The sequence below is a fragment of the Lepisosteus platostomus genome, chromosome 2 (genome assembly GCF_059453375.1).
Source record: "Lepisosteus platostomus isolate fLepPlt1 chromosome 2, fLepPlt1.hap1, whole genome shotgun sequence".
Classification (NCBI taxonomy): Eukaryota; Metazoa; Chordata; class Actinopteri; order Semionotiformes; family Lepisosteidae; genus Lepisosteus; species Lepisosteus platostomus.
The window spans coordinates 9,295,360-9,313,965 of NC_142612.1; the positions used below are offsets into that span (position 1 = coordinate 9,295,360).

Sequence of the window (18,606 nt, forward strand, 5' to 3'; positions counted from 1 at the left end):
TTTTCTTTTTTTGTAACTAAAGCTGGATGTGTAGAACGTCACATGTTGTTTTTCTCTTCAGGCACTCAGTGATATGTGTTATTTACTGTTAAACTGTTACAGATACCGAACGGAGATCTCTGCGCCAGGAATGAAGTAGAAGAAGAGGTACAGTCGGCTTTCTTTTCTCTCTCTAGACCAGCACAGACAACAAGTTAAAGAAAGTGAGAGTTTAAAACGCGAGGATGGCGAGTTCGCCAACAACTGGACATGTATTTTCGAATGTTCACGTTAATAATAACAACAACCTCATTAAAAAATGCGGATACCTGAAGAAGCAGAAGCATGGACACAAGCGGTTTTTCGTTTTGAAAGAGCAGAGTGATGGCTTTCCTGCCAGGCTGGAGTACTACGAGAACGAAAAGAAATGGAAAAACAAGTCAGCTGCGAAAAGGGTTATACCCCTGGACTCCTGTCTGAATATCAACAAGAGAGCAGACGCCAAACACAAACACCTGATCGCCCTTTACACCAAGGACGAGTATTTTGCCGTAGCTGCTGAAAACGAGCAGGAGCAAGAAAGCTGGTACATCGTCCTAACTGAACTAATGAATGAGGGGAAAGTGTATGACGGATCGGCTTCTACTTCAACTTCCTCGCTGTCGGGATTTGAAGAGGCAAACTACGGTCTGATTACCCCTGCTAGCGCAGTTTACAAGGAGGTATGGCAAGTAAATTTGAAATCAAAAGGACTGGGGCAAAGCAAAAATTTAACCGGGGTTTACAGATTGTGTCTTTCCAGCCGGACTATTAGCTTTGTGAAATTAAACTCGGAGGCTCCATCTGTCATTTTGCAGCTCATGAATATTCGAAGATGCGGGCACTCTGACAATTTTTTCTTCATCGAAGTAGGCAGGTCTGCATCCACGGGACCTGGGGAGCTTTGGATGCAAGCAGATGATTCAGTGGTGGCTCAGAACATTCACGAGACTATTTTAGAAGCAATGAAAGCAATGAAAGAATTATCAGAATTCAGACCCCGGAGTAAAAGTCAGTCGTCTGGTACCAACCCCATTTCTGTGCCCACCAGGCGGCACCTGAACAACCTGCCACCCAGTCAGACAGGGCTACCTAGGAGGTCAAGGACAGACAGCATGGCAGCCACATCCCCTGCCAATAAATTCACCTCCTGCCGAATAAGGACGGCAAGCGAAGGGGATGGCACGATGTCAAGGCCGGTTTCGGTAAATGGGAGCCCCATTAGTCCTAGTGCAATCAGAACGCACCTGAGCCGTTCCAATACTGTTACCACCAGACCCTCAAGAATGTTCCAGACCTCTTCACTTCAGCACAGCAAATCAATGTCGATGCCAGTTTCTCATTCGCCACCTTCAGCCACCAGCCCCGTGAGTCTGTCTTCGAGCAGCGGACATGGCTCGGCATCAGACACCATCCAGCGGCCATCTAGCGGAAGTGCCTCAGTCTCAGGATCGCCAAGTGATGGTGGCTTCATGTCCTTTGACGACTATGGGTCTAGCCCAGGGGACATGAAACACTGCCTGGGCAATAGGAGCAACACTCCGGAGTCTATTGCCGACACGCCCCCTTCCCGGGAGGGCAGCGATCTGTATGGCTACATGACGATGGAGAGGCCAGTCAACAGTATTTTTAGCCTCAACGGCAGGCGGTTTTGCAAAGACGACATTTTGGATTCTGAAAAGGCGTACAGAAAGAGAACCTACTCCCTGACCACACCCCCACAACAGCGGGCTACATCGCAGGTCTCTTCTGCTTCGCTGGATGAGTACACGTTGATGAGGGCCACGTACACTAATGGCAGCTCTGGCCGAAGTTCTTATGCAGCTTCTCCTAAAGTTACTTATACGCCTTACCCGGAGGATTATGGGGACATCGAAATAGGGTCCCATAAAAGCTCAAGCAGCAACTTGGGTGATGACGGATACATGCCCATGACTCCCGGTGTTGCCCCACAAGCCAGCAAGAAGGAAAATTACATGCCAATGAGTCCCACGAGTGTTTCTGCTCCAAAGCAAATCATCAATCCCAGATCACATCCAGAAACAAACGGGAATAGATACAGAACAAATTCGCCTGGCAGCTGCTCTCTTGATGACAACGGCTATATGAGAATGTGGTGTGGCTCCAAGTTATCCGTTGAGAGCTCTGATGGAAAGCTAACAAATGGGGACTACATGAACATGTCGCCCATCGATCACTGCGTCTCGCTGACGCCACCTGATTACTTCCTCAGCTCTTTGACCAACGAATCCGCAAGACCTTCCTACTCTTTCAACTCACTGCCCCGGTCTTACAAATCACAGGGCTCCAAAAATGGGGATAGTGACCAGTATGTTGTGATGAACCTGCAAAATCAAAAGATTATTGAGGAGTCCAATTACTGTTCTACAGCTTCTACTGCAGCGGTTGTAAACCACTTTGCGCCTTCACCAGTAAGACAAAGTAGAAATGAAAACTTGTTGCAAAGAGGAAGGGCCAGCAGGCCAACCAGGCTGTCTCTAGACACACTGAGGACTTTGCCAAGTATGAATGAACACCCTTTGCCCGCTGAGCCAAAAAGCCCTGGTGAGTATATTAACATAGACTTCAGTGAAAGTACAAGGTACTCCCCACCATCTCTGTCTACAGAGAGTCCAGCTTCTTCCTTAGGATCCACCAATGACCAGCGAAGATCACCTTTGTCAGATTACATGAACATTGACCTGAATGCACAGTCTCCTAAATCGGTGGAGGCCCCTGCTGATACAATGAATGTAATGTCTGCATTATCATGCTCAATTCAACCAGATGCCGAGTACCTCAAAACACAGATTGCCTCTGTGTGTCTCTCTGGCTCTACAAAGGAGGATTACACGGAAATGACATTTGGTGTTACAAACACACCTCCCCAGCCCATTTCGCAGAAGTCAGAAAAGGCTCAAAGCATGAGCCCCACCAGTGGGGTGAAGAGGTTAAACCTGATGGAACAGGTGTCGGGGGTAGAGGCGTTTTTGCTGCCCAGCACCCCTCCAGACCCTGACAGAGGGGCAAAAGTGATCCGGGCAGACCCACAGGGACGCAGGCGGCACAGTTCTGAAACGTTCTCATCCACCACTACTGTAACGCCCGTCTTTCCTTCTTTTGCCCATGATCCCAAGAGGCATAGCTCTGCCTCTGTAGAAAACGTCTCTCTCAGGAAAAGTGAGGGCACTGATGAAGAGTACGGCAGCCCCATGTGTCGTGAGACCTCTGCGGGATTTCAAAATGGACTGAACTATATTGCCTTAGACCTGATGGACGAAAACTTGGGCAACTGTGAAACCCTTGTTAAACTTAAAACTGCAAGGTATTTAAAAGGTGGCATCAGTGGATTAGATGCCAGTCCTTACACCAGCCTTGGCTTTTTAAAGGAAACAGCCACTGCTGTTAAAGGTGAGTACACACATATTCTTAAAATTGGTTTATTTAATTATTAACATTTCTAAAAGGTACACTCATACATGGTAAAGTGTGTCAAAGAGGAGAAGGACATTTTGTTCTTCAGAACTGCTTAAGCATTCTTAATTTTGGTGTAGTGCTGTAGACTTATCAGTTTTAATAATTGAAGCCACTTTGATGTATTTCCAAATGAATCCCCATTTATTCTGTTGTGCATAGCAGTGCATTTCTAACTAGAAGCTTCTGCATGTGATGCATACTCTCTATGTTCTCATTTCTGAACTGCCAACTAGTGTGCTTCGAAAACTTTTTTTTTTTATTATTGAAGATGAAAATGAACTTGCACCACTGCACGTACTCCCCTTTCTGTTGCCGTAGTGGTGCACTGACAATTAACTGGAGCAGAAAAATGATCCTCAATGTTGGTCCTCCTGGTATTAAGTATTAATGTATTTGATAATTGAGCCATTGCTTTAAACACTGCGTAGGTATGCAAATATAGCCTGGTAATTATTTTATTTTAGTCATTTTCATGCATTTCATGTTTGAGTATAATATGCAGTTTGCCAAAATGAGGCTTTCAGCTGGAAATCATTTTTTGGTTCAAGGTGAAACACTAGTTTGGAAAGGAAATAAAAAGGCTTCATGAAGGTGTTGGGGTTTGCTTGTATTTTGAGTATCGAGTGGGTGTCAATGAAAAATAACAGCAAAAATGACAGGGTGCCGTATTTTCCTGTTTTTTCAATCTTTAATTGATACAGTTATGGCTGGCCTATGCACGTTCAGTAGGAACCTATTCAGATTTGTTTAAGGGGTACCTCTATACACATCAAGACCTGCTTTTAAAAGTTGTAAACAATGTTAGAGAAGAATGGAGAACTCTTGTACAGGGTGAAGAGCGGCATTTGATTTCAAGCAAAGCTGTGCATACATATAGGTTTAGAACTGTTTTCTAAGCACCCCTCCACATCTCAAGTGCTAACAGAGAATCTACAGGTAAATATGCCTTATTTTAGATATACATTGTGTGTTGGACTTTGTGGTGTGTGAGGTTTAAAGTAAATAGCTCGACCAGCTGTAGATGAGCAACGTGCATTTCAAACAGATTTTCAGTCTTTTGTGATTGAAGTTTTTTGTGATAAATGGTAATAACAGTATTTACCATTCTTTCATGTGCTGCCTATTAGACAGAAACATCTCTCTGAAAACCACTTTACTTTTTTGTTTGTTTTTAACACACTGCAAATCTGGTCAATTCATGGCTGTGATTGCATACTTTTCTAATGCTTTCTGACTGTGCTTGCCAACATCTGTTTGTTTTTATATAGAGTGAATCAGCGTCTTTGTGGGGGAAGAAGGGGGTTTACTAACGTGAAACATATCTGAGTGTGTTTTAAAGTAACAAACTTGATCAAATATGCAGGTCTTATTTCTTCATTTTCTCTGGAAATTCCATTTAGCTATGTGGTGATAAACTGTATATAATAGTAAAACTGCATCCATTAATATGGGATTGATACAAGTATTTCAAAAGTATATCTTAACTTTCAGTCATAATATCTTCTGTTATATAAATCTTTTAGTCATATATAGGGTCAGTGACAGACCTGACTGAATTCAATTTAAAAAAATACAGTTGACCAACACAAATAAACATTTGTTTAGTTCAGGGACAGAACCTGCATCATTCAGTACGTGAGTCTCTGAAACACTGAGAATTTTAATTTGGTAACATTGTTCTCTGAAAGGGAAAAAATGCTGGTTTAATGCTCTCAACCCATATGCCTTTTTTCATTCATTTGCTCTCAGTAGTTATGACATTTTTGTATTGTGCTTAGCCGGATCTCATTGTTCTTTGTTCTGTAGTAGGTTGCTTAAAAGTATTTTGTGGTTTTGGAATCTTACATTTATAGTTCGTGTTTCAGCTACATGCCTGTAACACTCAGCACCTTTCTATGTCAAATGTGATATGTCAGTTGTTTGCCACCTCGTGAATTTTGTCTAAACTGTTTTGAATTCATCCTCCTGTTATGCTGTGTCACCCGTGGTCTTGACTGGTTTACAAGCGACACAAGAACCTAGATCAGATTTCTTTCTTTCAGTCTTCTGGTAATCATGATGATGATAAGCTTACTTGCTCATGTCTCCAAAGGTTTAATGCATACACAGCTTCACTCTAAGAATGAAATCCCTTTGAACTGAAAATTGCTCTCTAGACCTCAAGTGAAGTCAGGAAAGGAATGACCTCTGTGGTTTCCAGTGAGTGTCACTAAAACACAGAATGAGTGTTCAGCAATAACAAAGAGAAGTTTGTTTTTCTTTTTAGTTTAATGGCTTTCTTAAGTAGTTGCCCCTGGTAGTTCATGTTATGTTGTTTTTAGATGTATCCAGAGATTCTCTCTAGGATATATCAGAAGCAACAAGACATAAGTGGTATAAGAAAACAAAAGGAGCCTCTGTGTATCCCTAAGCCTTGAATAAACCCTACATAACATCAGATGTACATAAAAAATGTTTTTAAATCCTGCTTCTCCTTCTCAGTTATGAAGTCTTTCAAAAATTTATTTCCTCTGATGAAGCGGAATCACTGTCTAACCTTTCAGGTTTCAGACTGAATTTGTTTGAAATGTATCTTTAATCCATTCATCCATTAATGGAGTTATCGGGGCTATAGGAGATAAAGTATTTACATTTAGATACTTAATGTGTTCTGTAATATATACCCAGCTTTTATTTAGCTCTGGCATGGAAATTCAGACCGGTCAAGAAATAAAGGATCAATAAATGTTGGACTTGCTAACTCAGAGAGAAATATAAGGTTATGTTGCCCTTTCTGTTGCCTTGTAACTCACTCCTCCTTTGTTCAATTAGAAGGCTAGCATTCCTGTTCCTTTCTTAGGTAACGTACAAGTAGCTCTTTCAAAAAATTTATTGTGCTGTAACATTCTTTTCAGTAATTGAACATGTGCCTCACAATCCATGTGCCTGTTTCAAGAGGCTGTTAGTTTTATGTCTCTAGTGCACAGTGTGCAGTGATTAGAATCATTCCCCAGAAAAACAAGTGAGTCAGTTGTTTATCAGTTGTCAGGTACTCAGTTTCATGATTGGAATGTAGTGTGCAAAGGTTTCTGGGAGACGTGGTTACTCTCTTGTTTTTTAACCTCCTGACTTTCAGGGACAGTTTTTTTTCTTTTTGCTCTTTCAAAAACTCAAAGCCTGTTTAATTTAAGATTAAAATAATTGGATGTTTTTTAGTTCCTTGTACAACAGTAGAAAAATAGTAGTTCTTGCACCTTTGATTTTTTTCACACAACATTCTTACGAGTATGAATTATTGACTTTAATTTAAAAGTATAAAAACGTGACGTGACCAAACTTGGTCCTGAAGAGCCACAACGCAATATGTTTTACAGTATACCCTTAACACATAAGTTTCTAAATATTTGAGCAGTTTAGTGTTGATCACAAAAGCAGGTAATTCATCGATTAAGTAGTTTATAGATCTTTTGAAATTAAAATGCCCTGTTCCTATCCCGCAGCTGGAATCTTAGTAAACTAATAAAAACATGTCTTCCAGTTTTTTATAAATTGATGATTAAAAGGCAGTAAGACCAACTCTGGACTCTGGGTGTTTTAAACCATGGTTGACCAGCACCTACTGTATATAAACAAAAAATGTTGTACAAACTCCCATTTTTATGAAAGATACAAAAGTGGAAGAAAGAGTTTAAAGTATTCTGGCTACATATAGGCGAAAATGTTTTTTCCCCATGCCTGGATTGCTTTTTCTTACTTTTATAATTTGATTTAAGAAAATAAAGGGAAACTTTTGCTCTGTAGCAAAACCTTTTGAAGATGTATTGTTGTCCAGTTTTGTTAGGTCTTCGCAATCTTATTTTAATCTTTTCCTATTACAGCACAAATGAACTGTGTCATAATTGCTCATTTCAGCTATCCAGCCCAGATCGACAAGAGTAGTGCCCCCTTTTCTTGTAAAAATCCCAGTAGAAAAGATATATATAGGGCAGAATTTGAAAACTCAAATCCTTAAGGTTTTATGATCTTTTCAGGCTTAAAATACATACATAAAGTATACAATCTGTCTAAACATATTGTGAGATTTATTGTTTCATAGCTTTCTTATCTAGATAAGGCATAAATCTGCTATTACAAATTAAAGCATGATATAAGTACATGTATAATGATCCTAATGTAGTTTACAGTCTTGGGAAACAAATTCATTCTTTTAATGTAAGCTGTAAACATCAGAGGGATCAGTCCATTTGACAAAACGTGAGTTGAATAAGTTTCACCATGGTCAGATAAATACTACATTAGAAAAGTATTCAGGTCCACATCTAACAGTGTAAATACATGATAAGAGGCAACTTTAATCTCCTGGCAGGCCACTGCTTATCATGGTACTACCAGTGAACAAGGACAAACACTGCCTGTCCTGAGTTTCACCGAGCAGTGTTCGTGCTTTACTTGGTAGAAAAAATCAGCTCAAAGGTACTGCCCAGGGCTGTGGAAATGATCATGTAAAAGATGGATTAGTTGAAGTGCTTTAACTGTGTTTTCTTTTCACAACAACAAGAGATAGTGAGTTATATTCATATAAGCTTTGTTTTCCACATTCTTTTGAGTGTGGTTTTGAAAGTATAGGCTTATCAGTTTTCACCATTTCCTAAGATACGTAAGCTAGTTACAGATCAGAAAATGATAATCAACTGACAATTATCGTCCATATTACAACCCATCTATTTTCTTAAGTGCTTTATTCAGTACAGGGGAGCCGGAGCCTTAATCAAAGAAAATATTATTTTTCTTACTCTTTGATAACTATGTAAACATCACAGTTGGCAGCCTTAGTTTATAAGTTCTATTTAATTGTAAGTAGTATGTTTACAACTACAACATGTGATACCTGCTGATTCAGATTCCACATACCCTAAACTCTAAGCAGCAGTAATCTCAGGCATTTAGCATCTTATTATTAATAAATGACTTCTATATTTGGAATGTTAATTATTTCAGTTTTTATCCCAGAATTGTTGACGCTAACTGGAATGTAATCTATATAAGGTAATTTAGGGGAAAAGGATTAGAAATAAGAAAATAACTAAATCTAAGCCCATTATTCATATTCTTGTTTACCATTACGTCAGCCAGCTGTTTGTTTTAACTTTTTAGAGTGTAAAAGGGGCGCTATTTTGTTTTTGTTTTGCTTTCCTGAAACAACAGCCACAAAACGCTATTTAACTTGCAAAGCACATCCCTGCCCTTCACCCAGGCAGTGCTGTAAATCAAATGGATGACCTTTTACCTCTTCCCACAGCCTCTGAAGTGCGCACGTATGGCTAATGCAGTATGATGCATACCAAAAGAGGAGAGATTGTACAAGCGCACCATCTATTTTCAGATGAGTCTTCATTAACTGTCAGGTGCCAGATGCAGGAACAAGGCTGAAGAGAGTAAAAACATTGGTACTTTTTTTAAACACCTTAAGCATCCTTGAATAGAGTAGTGCCATTGCAGCAGATGGCTGCCCCAGGGTTGTACACCTGCCATTCCAAGCAATGTTCACTTGTTATCTACCACATCTCCGCCATTGACAATAGGCTAATGATTGCAGACCATCTGCCTCACCACCACAACAAAACAGGATAAAACATTTGTCCTTCGGGCAAGAAAAAGGCCACTCTACAAGACTATTTCCGCACTTCTTTTTGTTTTCATATCTGGAGATTGGGGCTCACAGATTTAAAGGCAGGTATTTTGAAGGTTACATGTATTTTGTTTTGTAGAAAGGAGTGCACAGTGTATAGCTAATTAATCCAAAAATGTGCTTGTGTCATTTTGTATTTTGCTTGTATATACAGTATGTGTGTAGAAGAATCAGTCAATGAAGTGATAAAGTTTTAAGCTTGGATTTTTCGTTTCTCCTTCTTTGAATGAATGGTTTAATTGCAGAAGTACGCAATTCAAACTGCTATAATAGGTGACTGTTTGAGGTCTTTGAAAAGTAAAGGCAACTGTATTATTATTATTATGGGCTAATAATAATAATCATTATATATTCTTAAGAAAGCATCAGCAATTGCTGCTCCTTGTGTCAAAGTTTCCATGCCACCAGTGCAGAAAACAGTGATTAAAGTAGGCCAGGATGTTCCAGCTAAAGATAAAAACATCCCAAACATTACCCACATTTAGTACAGAGTTAAGAAGGATTACATTATGTAGGGATTAGACATTGTTGAGCAGCTTGTTTTGTTTAGAGTCAGGGAAGGGGGCACAGGCCGTCTTGCTCTGCCATAGCAGAGGTGACTTGCCACCCGCATCATAAGCCACAGAAAATCCAAAGATTCCAAAGAAAATTACCTCTGTAGGCAAGTCATGTGAAAATAGACATCATGCAGTCCTGCTGGCTCCGCACCTTCACTTTTCTGTGAATTATACTGCAGTATCTCAGCTGGTATAGTACATGTGGAGGTGATTTAACCTTTTATCTTTTGAGAACCTTACATAAAGCTCTGATCAGACTGCAGGGTCTTTCAGTTACTAGTTCAGAGTGTTAAGCTCTCAAAGGTACTTTGTGGCATCCATTCAGTTTTTTTCTATCACATTTTGTGTCTGGTCCTATATAATATACAGATTTGTAAGATTAATATATTGTAATGAACCAACATTTGCTTTAGCCTCTATGTTACTCAACCCGCAAGAGAATCAGAAAGAATTATCTTAGTTAACTAAGCAGGAGCATTATGTAAGGGGCAGTAATTTTGAGCCTCTGTGAGCATAAACACATTAGCAAGGCATGACTATCAAAACGTTCACTTGCTGAACTGAGCTGCCCCTGGTCTGATCCATTTACTCTGATCATGTCATACATGCATTAAAGAAATCAAGACTATTAATGATCACCTAATTCATCACAATTTATCCTGAAATGTCTATAGTTAATATAAGGAATGCATGACAATAAATACTGGAACTTCTAGATTCAGAGCTTTTTTACTGTGACTTTTCCAATGCTTCTTGCAAACTCACATTAAACCTTTGTTGCAAGATAAAACAAAAGGAGTATATAATTAAAATAAACAATTTTTATTTGATGAGACTATTTTAAATGGCTGTGCTCTTTTTTTTTCAATGTATGATCCAGGATCTTAAGATTAACTTTGGAGTGATGCGTCCCTGCTTATAATGATTGTAACAAATTTTATATGAATAAAGCACTATATATGTACTGTCGTATGTCAGAAAAATTTACACTTGCAAGAAGGAAGGTTTGCTCTTGCATAAATTAAGCTCATTATTTCAAAATAAGCAGAAGTATGATATGACGAGAAGATGGAGCTTTCTCAGTCCACGTTAATTCATTTAAGTCAGATTTGTGTATTTGTATTTTAAATTGCACCAGTGTTCAAAGAGTTTAAGTGGCATTTAAATGTGAAAAACATCTCATTTTGCCCTGTGTGTGGGATACACTAAATTGTGGTACATGTTTATAGCACAATTGCACGTTGGTCTATAATTACATTGTCTTGTGCTTTTCCCAGTAGCCTGTTGTTTATCTTCTAGGCACATAACATTTAAATAAACTTAAAAATTAGCTTTTGCTCTTATCCAGTGGACTGTGTATAAACATATGAAGGTCACAGTTATTGTTGTATTTACCACTATGGCAGGTAAACTACAACATTTGATTGAAAAAACTGATTATCGGTGTTTAAGGTTAATGAGTGCTTTTGGTGTTTAGCTTACATGTGAAGTATTTGTTGGTTGATTTTAATACACACAGTACAAACAGTCCCTGTGAACATTCAAACTTGTGTGTTCTGTATAGGCTGATTCATATGTTGATGTTTATGTTTGCAGTGATCTGCCATGCTTAGTGTGATTGGACAACTCAAAGCTGAGCTCTGTGCAAATTCCATGCAGCTGGCTGATTGCGATTTCCATGTACTTCAAGGTCAACAACAATTCTTCATTGATCCCGCAGCCTTCGTCACCACAGAAGTGGAAGTGTAAAATGTGAATAAGGCTCTTGTTGTGTTTCTGAAATGGGTGGCTCTAGTGCCCTTGAATGCTTCTACAATGGCGATTGTGTTTTCACGGCAGGATATGAAAGGGCACAATGAGAAATAGATGAGAAAAAGCAGTCCATTTTGTCATGTGTGGTGAATGTAAACAGGGAGAAGACTGTGACAAGAAGCAGTGTCGGTGGTCATCTGTCAGTGCCTTCATAAGTACAGATAGCAGCTGATAATATTTCAATTAGGTCTTCATCTGCCATTCCTCTTCTGGTATGCTGCATACTTCCTGTGAAATAAATATACCTTGGAGATGTTTGTGTTTTCTTTCAAACACCTGACTGTACAGTACATGACTATAATGGATATATTCCTCAACGCAGTGCAGTCTTTTTTGCTCTTGTTTTCCCAGTACAACTAAAGGTGAATATGAGAACTTAATGAAGCAGTTTTTCAAAAATATTGGAACTTTTCAAAGACAAACAGAAAGGTTTATAATATCCATGTCTTCATTAAAAAGCAAAGTTCTCTGTAGGCACTTTTGAAACAGAAGATGCTGATGATCATAATAACAAAGCTATGCAATGAAGGTATTTTTTATTTGTGGATACTCTGCATTAATGCAGTCAGCACTTATAATATTTCAACATTTTATCAGTACTTAATCAATGTCTCAGTCTTGACTGTTGTCTTTGGTTGCAGGATGCATTTGAAATGCCGAAGCTTTCTCAAGAACCTTGAAGTTTAACATTTTGCTTAAAACCTTGAAATGGTTTTATTACTGTTTTTTTAAAAAATGTGGATTTTATGTTTCAGAGAGTTTACATTGCTGCTTACGTTAGAACACTTAAATCACCTTATAACAGAATCTTTTAGCAGATTCATGTTTTATTGCAATATCTACTCTTTTGGGTGGACCTATTTAAATGTATGTCTGAAATATTAGTCTTTTAGGGCAAGAGGATTGTTTCTTCTACTTAATTATGGGTACTCCTTTAAAATAGTTGTCCTAAAATACTATTTATCAAGCCTTTTACAGTATGCACTCAATATCACTAGGTTCATGGCTAACTCAACTGTAATTCAACTAAACTGCAATACTATAACAACACCAGTCATACAATTACAGTAATACTCTTTGGTTTCATTGCTGGAATTTGTGTCAGGAGTGGTGTGAAGTCTTGCTGTATGTTATTCATTTACCCTGTGCAAGTGCAACAGTGCTTTTCTCAAATGGATCCACTGTGAACTGCAATCTAACATCAAACCATGGAAGCAGCAAAGCAGTTCCGACCAGCTTCGACAGCTGTGTGCTGCCTTGTTAATTTATTATGTATTGTACTTGTTCAGCAAATGTAAAATTGGAAAAATGTCTTCGCTTGTACCTAAAAATGCACATCTGCTCGCAGTTAATAATTGTGTAGACCACGTTGACCAAGCAAGAAGTTACACACTAAGATTTTCTTTAAAATTGACCCTTTCTTGTTTTTAATTTATGGTGCTTAGCAAGGACATTCTGAACTGGGTCATACCCATTAGTGATATTAATAGGGTGACTGAAGTGGTAAACCACTCTGTTGGTCTCTCTTTGAATTCAGAGGAAAAAGAAAAGGAACAAATACAAATAAAACAGGATGCTTATCCTCTCCTCCCCCCCCTCCAACCTTTCAGCCTGGCTTTGGAAACCCATTGAATTATAGCTCCTGCAAATGAAGTGGCATGTGTGGAAATAGAGGTGAATGAGTCAGTTTGCAAAGGGTGAACAAACAAATCAGTCAGCTATCTTTCTGTATGGTTAATGGAAATGTGACAGTGGTGAGTGATGGCTCGTCAGGTGGAAATCATGGCAGTGGGTCTGACTGCGATCACTATCCAAGAGCATGAGTTTCTGCTGTTTGCTTTAAGCCTGCCCAAATGCTGACTGCTTCTAATGTGGAGTGTTTGCTTGGCAAGCCGCCACTCACTAATCATTTCAGGGCCCTGTCCTTTATTTTGCCATCTTGTCTTTTTATCTTCCAAAATATTTTCTATACATTTCAAGTCAAAGCTTTACATCTTCCTGTATTTAATTTTTATACTGCATGTATACACTGTAAATATTACATATAACTGTGTGAAACAGAGTATATATAGCAAAAATATGTAATCAGTTGCCTTTCAGAAAAGCAGCTTCTAGAGGTTTAGTGAGAATTTGTGTGTGATTCTAGTATTGAACTTTAAAACTGAATAATGAATATATATTCTCATGTTGGCTATGACAGATTACCCCAAAAAAGAAGGATGCAGCAAAGACAACTAATTTGTATAGTTTAAGGGTTTAATCTTGTGAAAATATCAAAAAGTTTAAAAACAATTAATGCAGAAGGAGATACTTGGAGGGTTAAAACGGTAATATACCAATGTTTTTGGATTGCTCATTTGTAGGTAAATGGAAGTGTGGTCTCTTGTATTATAGACAAATGTAGGTTCTGGCCTACATTCTGAATGGTGTTTTTCTGCAAAGCAAACTTAAGATAATTAATGGATTCCAAGAAGGCTCCCCGCTTGGCAAACCTGTTCTCCGAAGACCATGGAATACTGTACTTTTAAATGTAATGCAAATAGGATTAAACGGATTATTCATTTAGAGTCAGCAAAGCAAAAGGGTATTGCAGACTGTTGTGTCTGAGCAAACAATCATTGGAAAGAAGTTAAATTATTTCTTAATTAATAGGACCATTAAATCTCATTTTACTCTATTCCCTAGAAAGTAATCTCTTTATCTACTGTAACATGCTGAAAGGGGCGTGTTTTAAGGAATAAAACAGCCTTGCTGCCGTTTAAAGGAAATTGGATGAAGGCATACATTAGCATAATCATAATGCTTTTTGTTGCAGTACAATTAGAATCCTAAAGATTTTAAAGAGATTAGTTACAGTACAGCCTCTCAGAACAATACCCAGAACACATGCAATTAGAAGTAGTAAAATTACATATATTTAGAATTAAAAAAGATCATCTTCACTTTAAAAAAACGTGTAAAAAAATTAAATGACATGGCCAGAGAATAGCTTGTAGCAGCAGTCTTTTCTGTATTGCAGATAAGAAAAAAAACACAGCAATGCAAATATTGACAAAGTGCTAAAAACAGCTGAGTGTTTTATGTACCTCAGAATCATCACTCAGGCTAATGTAGGAATTTTAAAAGATATAGCCTAATTATTGATGATAACATTTCTGTATCAGTCCAATTTGGGACTTGTAAATATTTATATACATTATGCATATAAATAATTCAGTTTCGCTCAATTGAAATTTGCAACAAAAGTCTTTTTATAGAAGCTTATAAAACTAAAATAGGGGCACAGAAAGGAAATGTAATTTTACAAGCAATTAGTATTAAGATCAGTAAATTATTAAAGTCCTATTTTTCATTTAACTCCTCCCCACAAAAGTCACGTTTTGCAGAAAATGTAATAAAGTATTTGCATGGAGTAATTGTAATGTTTAAAAGAGTAAGGTATGAAATCGGCTGTTGTACAGCACAGCAGTGACATTGTAAAAATTGTTGTTGAAACCACTCAGTGGTTTCCGTAATGGAAGTGACCCCCAAAATCAGCACAAAATGAGTAAAAATTAGATACCTGATCTTTGCATTTATAAACACAAAGAACTGAGTATAACTGCAGTCTAAATGTAGCTGACCTTCTTTGAAAGAATTAAGCAAAAATAAAAACTAGCTTTATATAGGTTGTTAATTGATTAAATAAAATAAATTTAAAAATAAAAATATAAAGCTCTATGCATTATTTTATATATGGATTCATACAATAAAAGATAACACAAGGTACCAGTTTTTTTACATACAAAATACAAAAGTTATTTTTCTATATACTTTTATTATAATTGTATGCTTTTTTGTACTGCATAATGTTAAATGTCAGCTTGTTTGTTATGCAGACGCACCTGCCATTTCAGTTGCTGTTAGCAAGAGAACACATTCCTTACTTGGTAATGGCAGGGGGAATCACCATTTAACCTTTTCCTCCCACCAGTGTTCCCATTCCAGCGTTATAAATCATGGAACAGCTTGTGGAGCTGAAAGTAGAAGAAAAATGCTTTTTACAAATGTGCTAAAAGCTTTCAAAATAAATGAGCTTTTCCAACACTTTTTTGGCCATTCAGTATATTTCAAGAACATTTTAGGTACAGCGCACATTAAAATTGGAACACATTTTAAAAGTTTTTTGAAAGCGTTGCGATTTCTTTCTAACAGCCATTAAAAAAATATTTAAAATATCAATTTTTATACAGTTAAACAGTGGTAAACAGGCCTGATATGTGTTTAAGAACAAGTAATTGGTTAGTAATAGTGATATGTGTTTATGTGTTTTTGTTTTGCTAATATGTACTTTTACTCATGAACTTACTAGCTTTTCATTTTTTTTCTTCCAGATTAAATGAAACCTCTTTCTCCTCTGCAAACACTGTGCGGTTTGATGCCTCAGAAGCTGCTCCGAGAACGACTGTAACACACGCTGCTATAGATTAACCGCCTCAGACTTTGGTATGCCAGGAGGACAGCTGTGGCACTGTCAGAATTGTGCATTGAATCCACAAAGCTGAAGCTCTCTGCCTCACTTACTTTTAATCAGGAACCATCACCTTGCTGCTTTCTAGACAAGTACAGTCATACACTGTACTTTTCCTCTTTAAATTTCTTCTTTTTATGGCCTATCCTGCCATAGCTCTGGACTGTACATGGCTGGTACCCCTTCATTTGCAAGACCTGTGAACAAAGCTGGAGATGACCACGCACTCCCACACTAAAGAAGAAACATACATTTATATAGTATGTGTATATAGTAGATGTGTGTTTGTGGGTTTGTGTTTACAGCGTCTTCTGTAGTACGGAATTGGAAACTGGAACTGAGTTTAAAATTTTAATAATCAGAACCGGCTGGGAGCCCTACCTCAGAAAGAAAAAAGCCAGGTTATCTTTTGCAGAATAATGAATGGATTTCAGTTACTTTCAATACAGAATGTCTCACAAGACCAATCCAAAGCCTTACTGACTTTATCATATAGTATTTCTACTAAAGACTAAATGTTTGGACCTAAAATGAAAAAGAAAACAAAACATTTGCCATTAAGACTGAATGTTTCCTGATGGTAGCATGAAAACATGATGCTTGTTTTTCGGAATGCTCAAATCTATTAAATTAAAGACTCTTCTTATCTTCTTTTAGTAACCCTTTCATTTATGTTAATATAAATATTTCCAAATCTCATGAAAGGAAATCTGTTATCCAAAGCATAAACAAAATATATGGCCCCATGAGACATATATTTAAAGCATATTGAACATAAACGAAACTTGGAGGCTGACCCTTCACAATGAAAATGTAAACACACACACAGATGCAGCTGGGTAACATTTCACATGAATACATATTGCCTTTAAGATGGATATGCTTCAAGCTTCCTTATTAAGTAGTAAAGTGAAGTTAAACCCATTAATATGTATTCCGTAGACAACACTATGTATAAATTCATTAACATTACCTGTTTTTAACCCTGATCTACCAAAGCTTTCTGTGGCCCCTTCCTGTCATTCATTGAAGTGTTTTAGTGGTATTGAAGTTGGCTGAAACAGTTACAGGCATTGAAATCAGGGATGCTTTGGAGGCATTAACCACCACTGCTGTATAGCTGATTACACTAAAGTGGGATAGGATGGAGTCTCATTTGGACCTCACCGAGCACTGACTGATTGCTGTAACCATTTCTTCATTCATAAACAGCGCTGGCTGCTCTTCTCATATTTATAATGCGTAGATTGTAACACAAGACACATTTGAATGTAGAGGATTCTTTTTCAGTGCAATCCACTGGACTGAAAAACAGAACTGTGGAGACCACATCCTATGGTCCGAGGTCATTTTACACTACGCCTACATTGCCTAACTTTGTAAATATTGTACAGATAACAGAGAATTAAAATAAAATGGGGAGATTTTGTTGGAAATTTAAAATAATTTATTCTACATACATAATAAAAGCAAATCCCAGATAACCATAGTACTAAACAAAGTACAAGCTGAATGCAGCAGTTTGGTTTTCTTGATGTAATATTTTAGAATGGGCCTGTACAGCACGTACACATGTATGAAAACATGCCACTAAAGGATGAGATTTTATAACAATGCTGTAAGATCTGTAAGAAAATATGAAAGCAAAACTTGATATTAGAGTAGATCTTGCTACTTGAGGTACATTTCACCAATGGCATATGCAATATTTACATTTTTTAAAAACAATTTAGTTTACAGAATGGAACCAAATGTATAAATATTATGTTAATAGGTTTGCTAAACCTTAAAGAGAAATGAATATTTGCTATTTGTACATTTTATTTCTGCCAACTTTAAATGGAAAGATTTTTTTGCTATTGGAACCTAACAGTAATTAAAGCAGTGTTTTCCTTATGAGTATGTATATCTATTGTTTCTTGATATCAACAGGTTAAATATTACAAGAGGCCTAATTTATCTTGCTGTGTCTTCCATTGTATATACTTCATATAATGTTTAATGTAATGCTGTAAGAGATGATAATAATAAATTAAAATAGTGTAGTAAAGTATTGCTTTAGTCTGTAATGATTATGGATAGCCATATTGCAATAAAATAACATTATTTAAGAAAAAAATGTTTTTCCTTTTTTATGGCGTCTTTCCTTTTTAAAAAATGCAATTGTTTTAATATGAAGTTAGAAGATCAAACCTGCTTTCTCTTGGTGTGAATCTTGTTATTCTAAGCTTTGTGTGTCACTGTTCTAAATCATAATTTAGTTTTACCAGTATCATTATAGGACTGATCTGCATCTAAGAAGCTGTCACATAAGAATGCAGAATAAATACATACTGTACAGAGCAGTTCAGTGTAATTCATAAGTGAATGCAGATGTTAATGTTGGTTTTTTGCTTTTCTGAATGAGATCTTAAACATTATATTCTTGCACCACACAAACTCTGCTGTCTGGAATACAGGCCATTGTTGTGATCCTCAGCTTTCACTCTGAGACTGAGGAGTCTGTATCCTGTTCATCTGAAGAGCAGGTCTGTTGTTTGGAGCAACAGTACAAAGGCTGCAGA

At 37.3% G+C, this 18,606-nt stretch overlaps 1 protein-coding gene across 1 annotated transcript; it reads left to right on the forward strand.

Annotated features, from left to right (window-relative positions):
* The first annotated feature begins 59 nt into the window (after nucleotides 1-59).
* Nucleotides 60-18,161, forward strand: LOC148675877 (insulin receptor substrate 2-like). Its single transcript, XM_088597141.1, has 2 exons — nucleotides 60-3,429; nucleotides 15,906-18,161. The coding sequence occupies exons 1-2, from the start codon at nucleotides 225-227 to the stop codon at nucleotides 15,908-15,910; spliced, it is 3,210 nt and encodes a 1,069-aa protein (XP_088453267.1). The 5' UTR covers nucleotides 60-224; the 3' UTR covers nucleotides 15,911-18,161.
* Nucleotides 18,162-18,606: the final 445 nt, after the last annotated feature.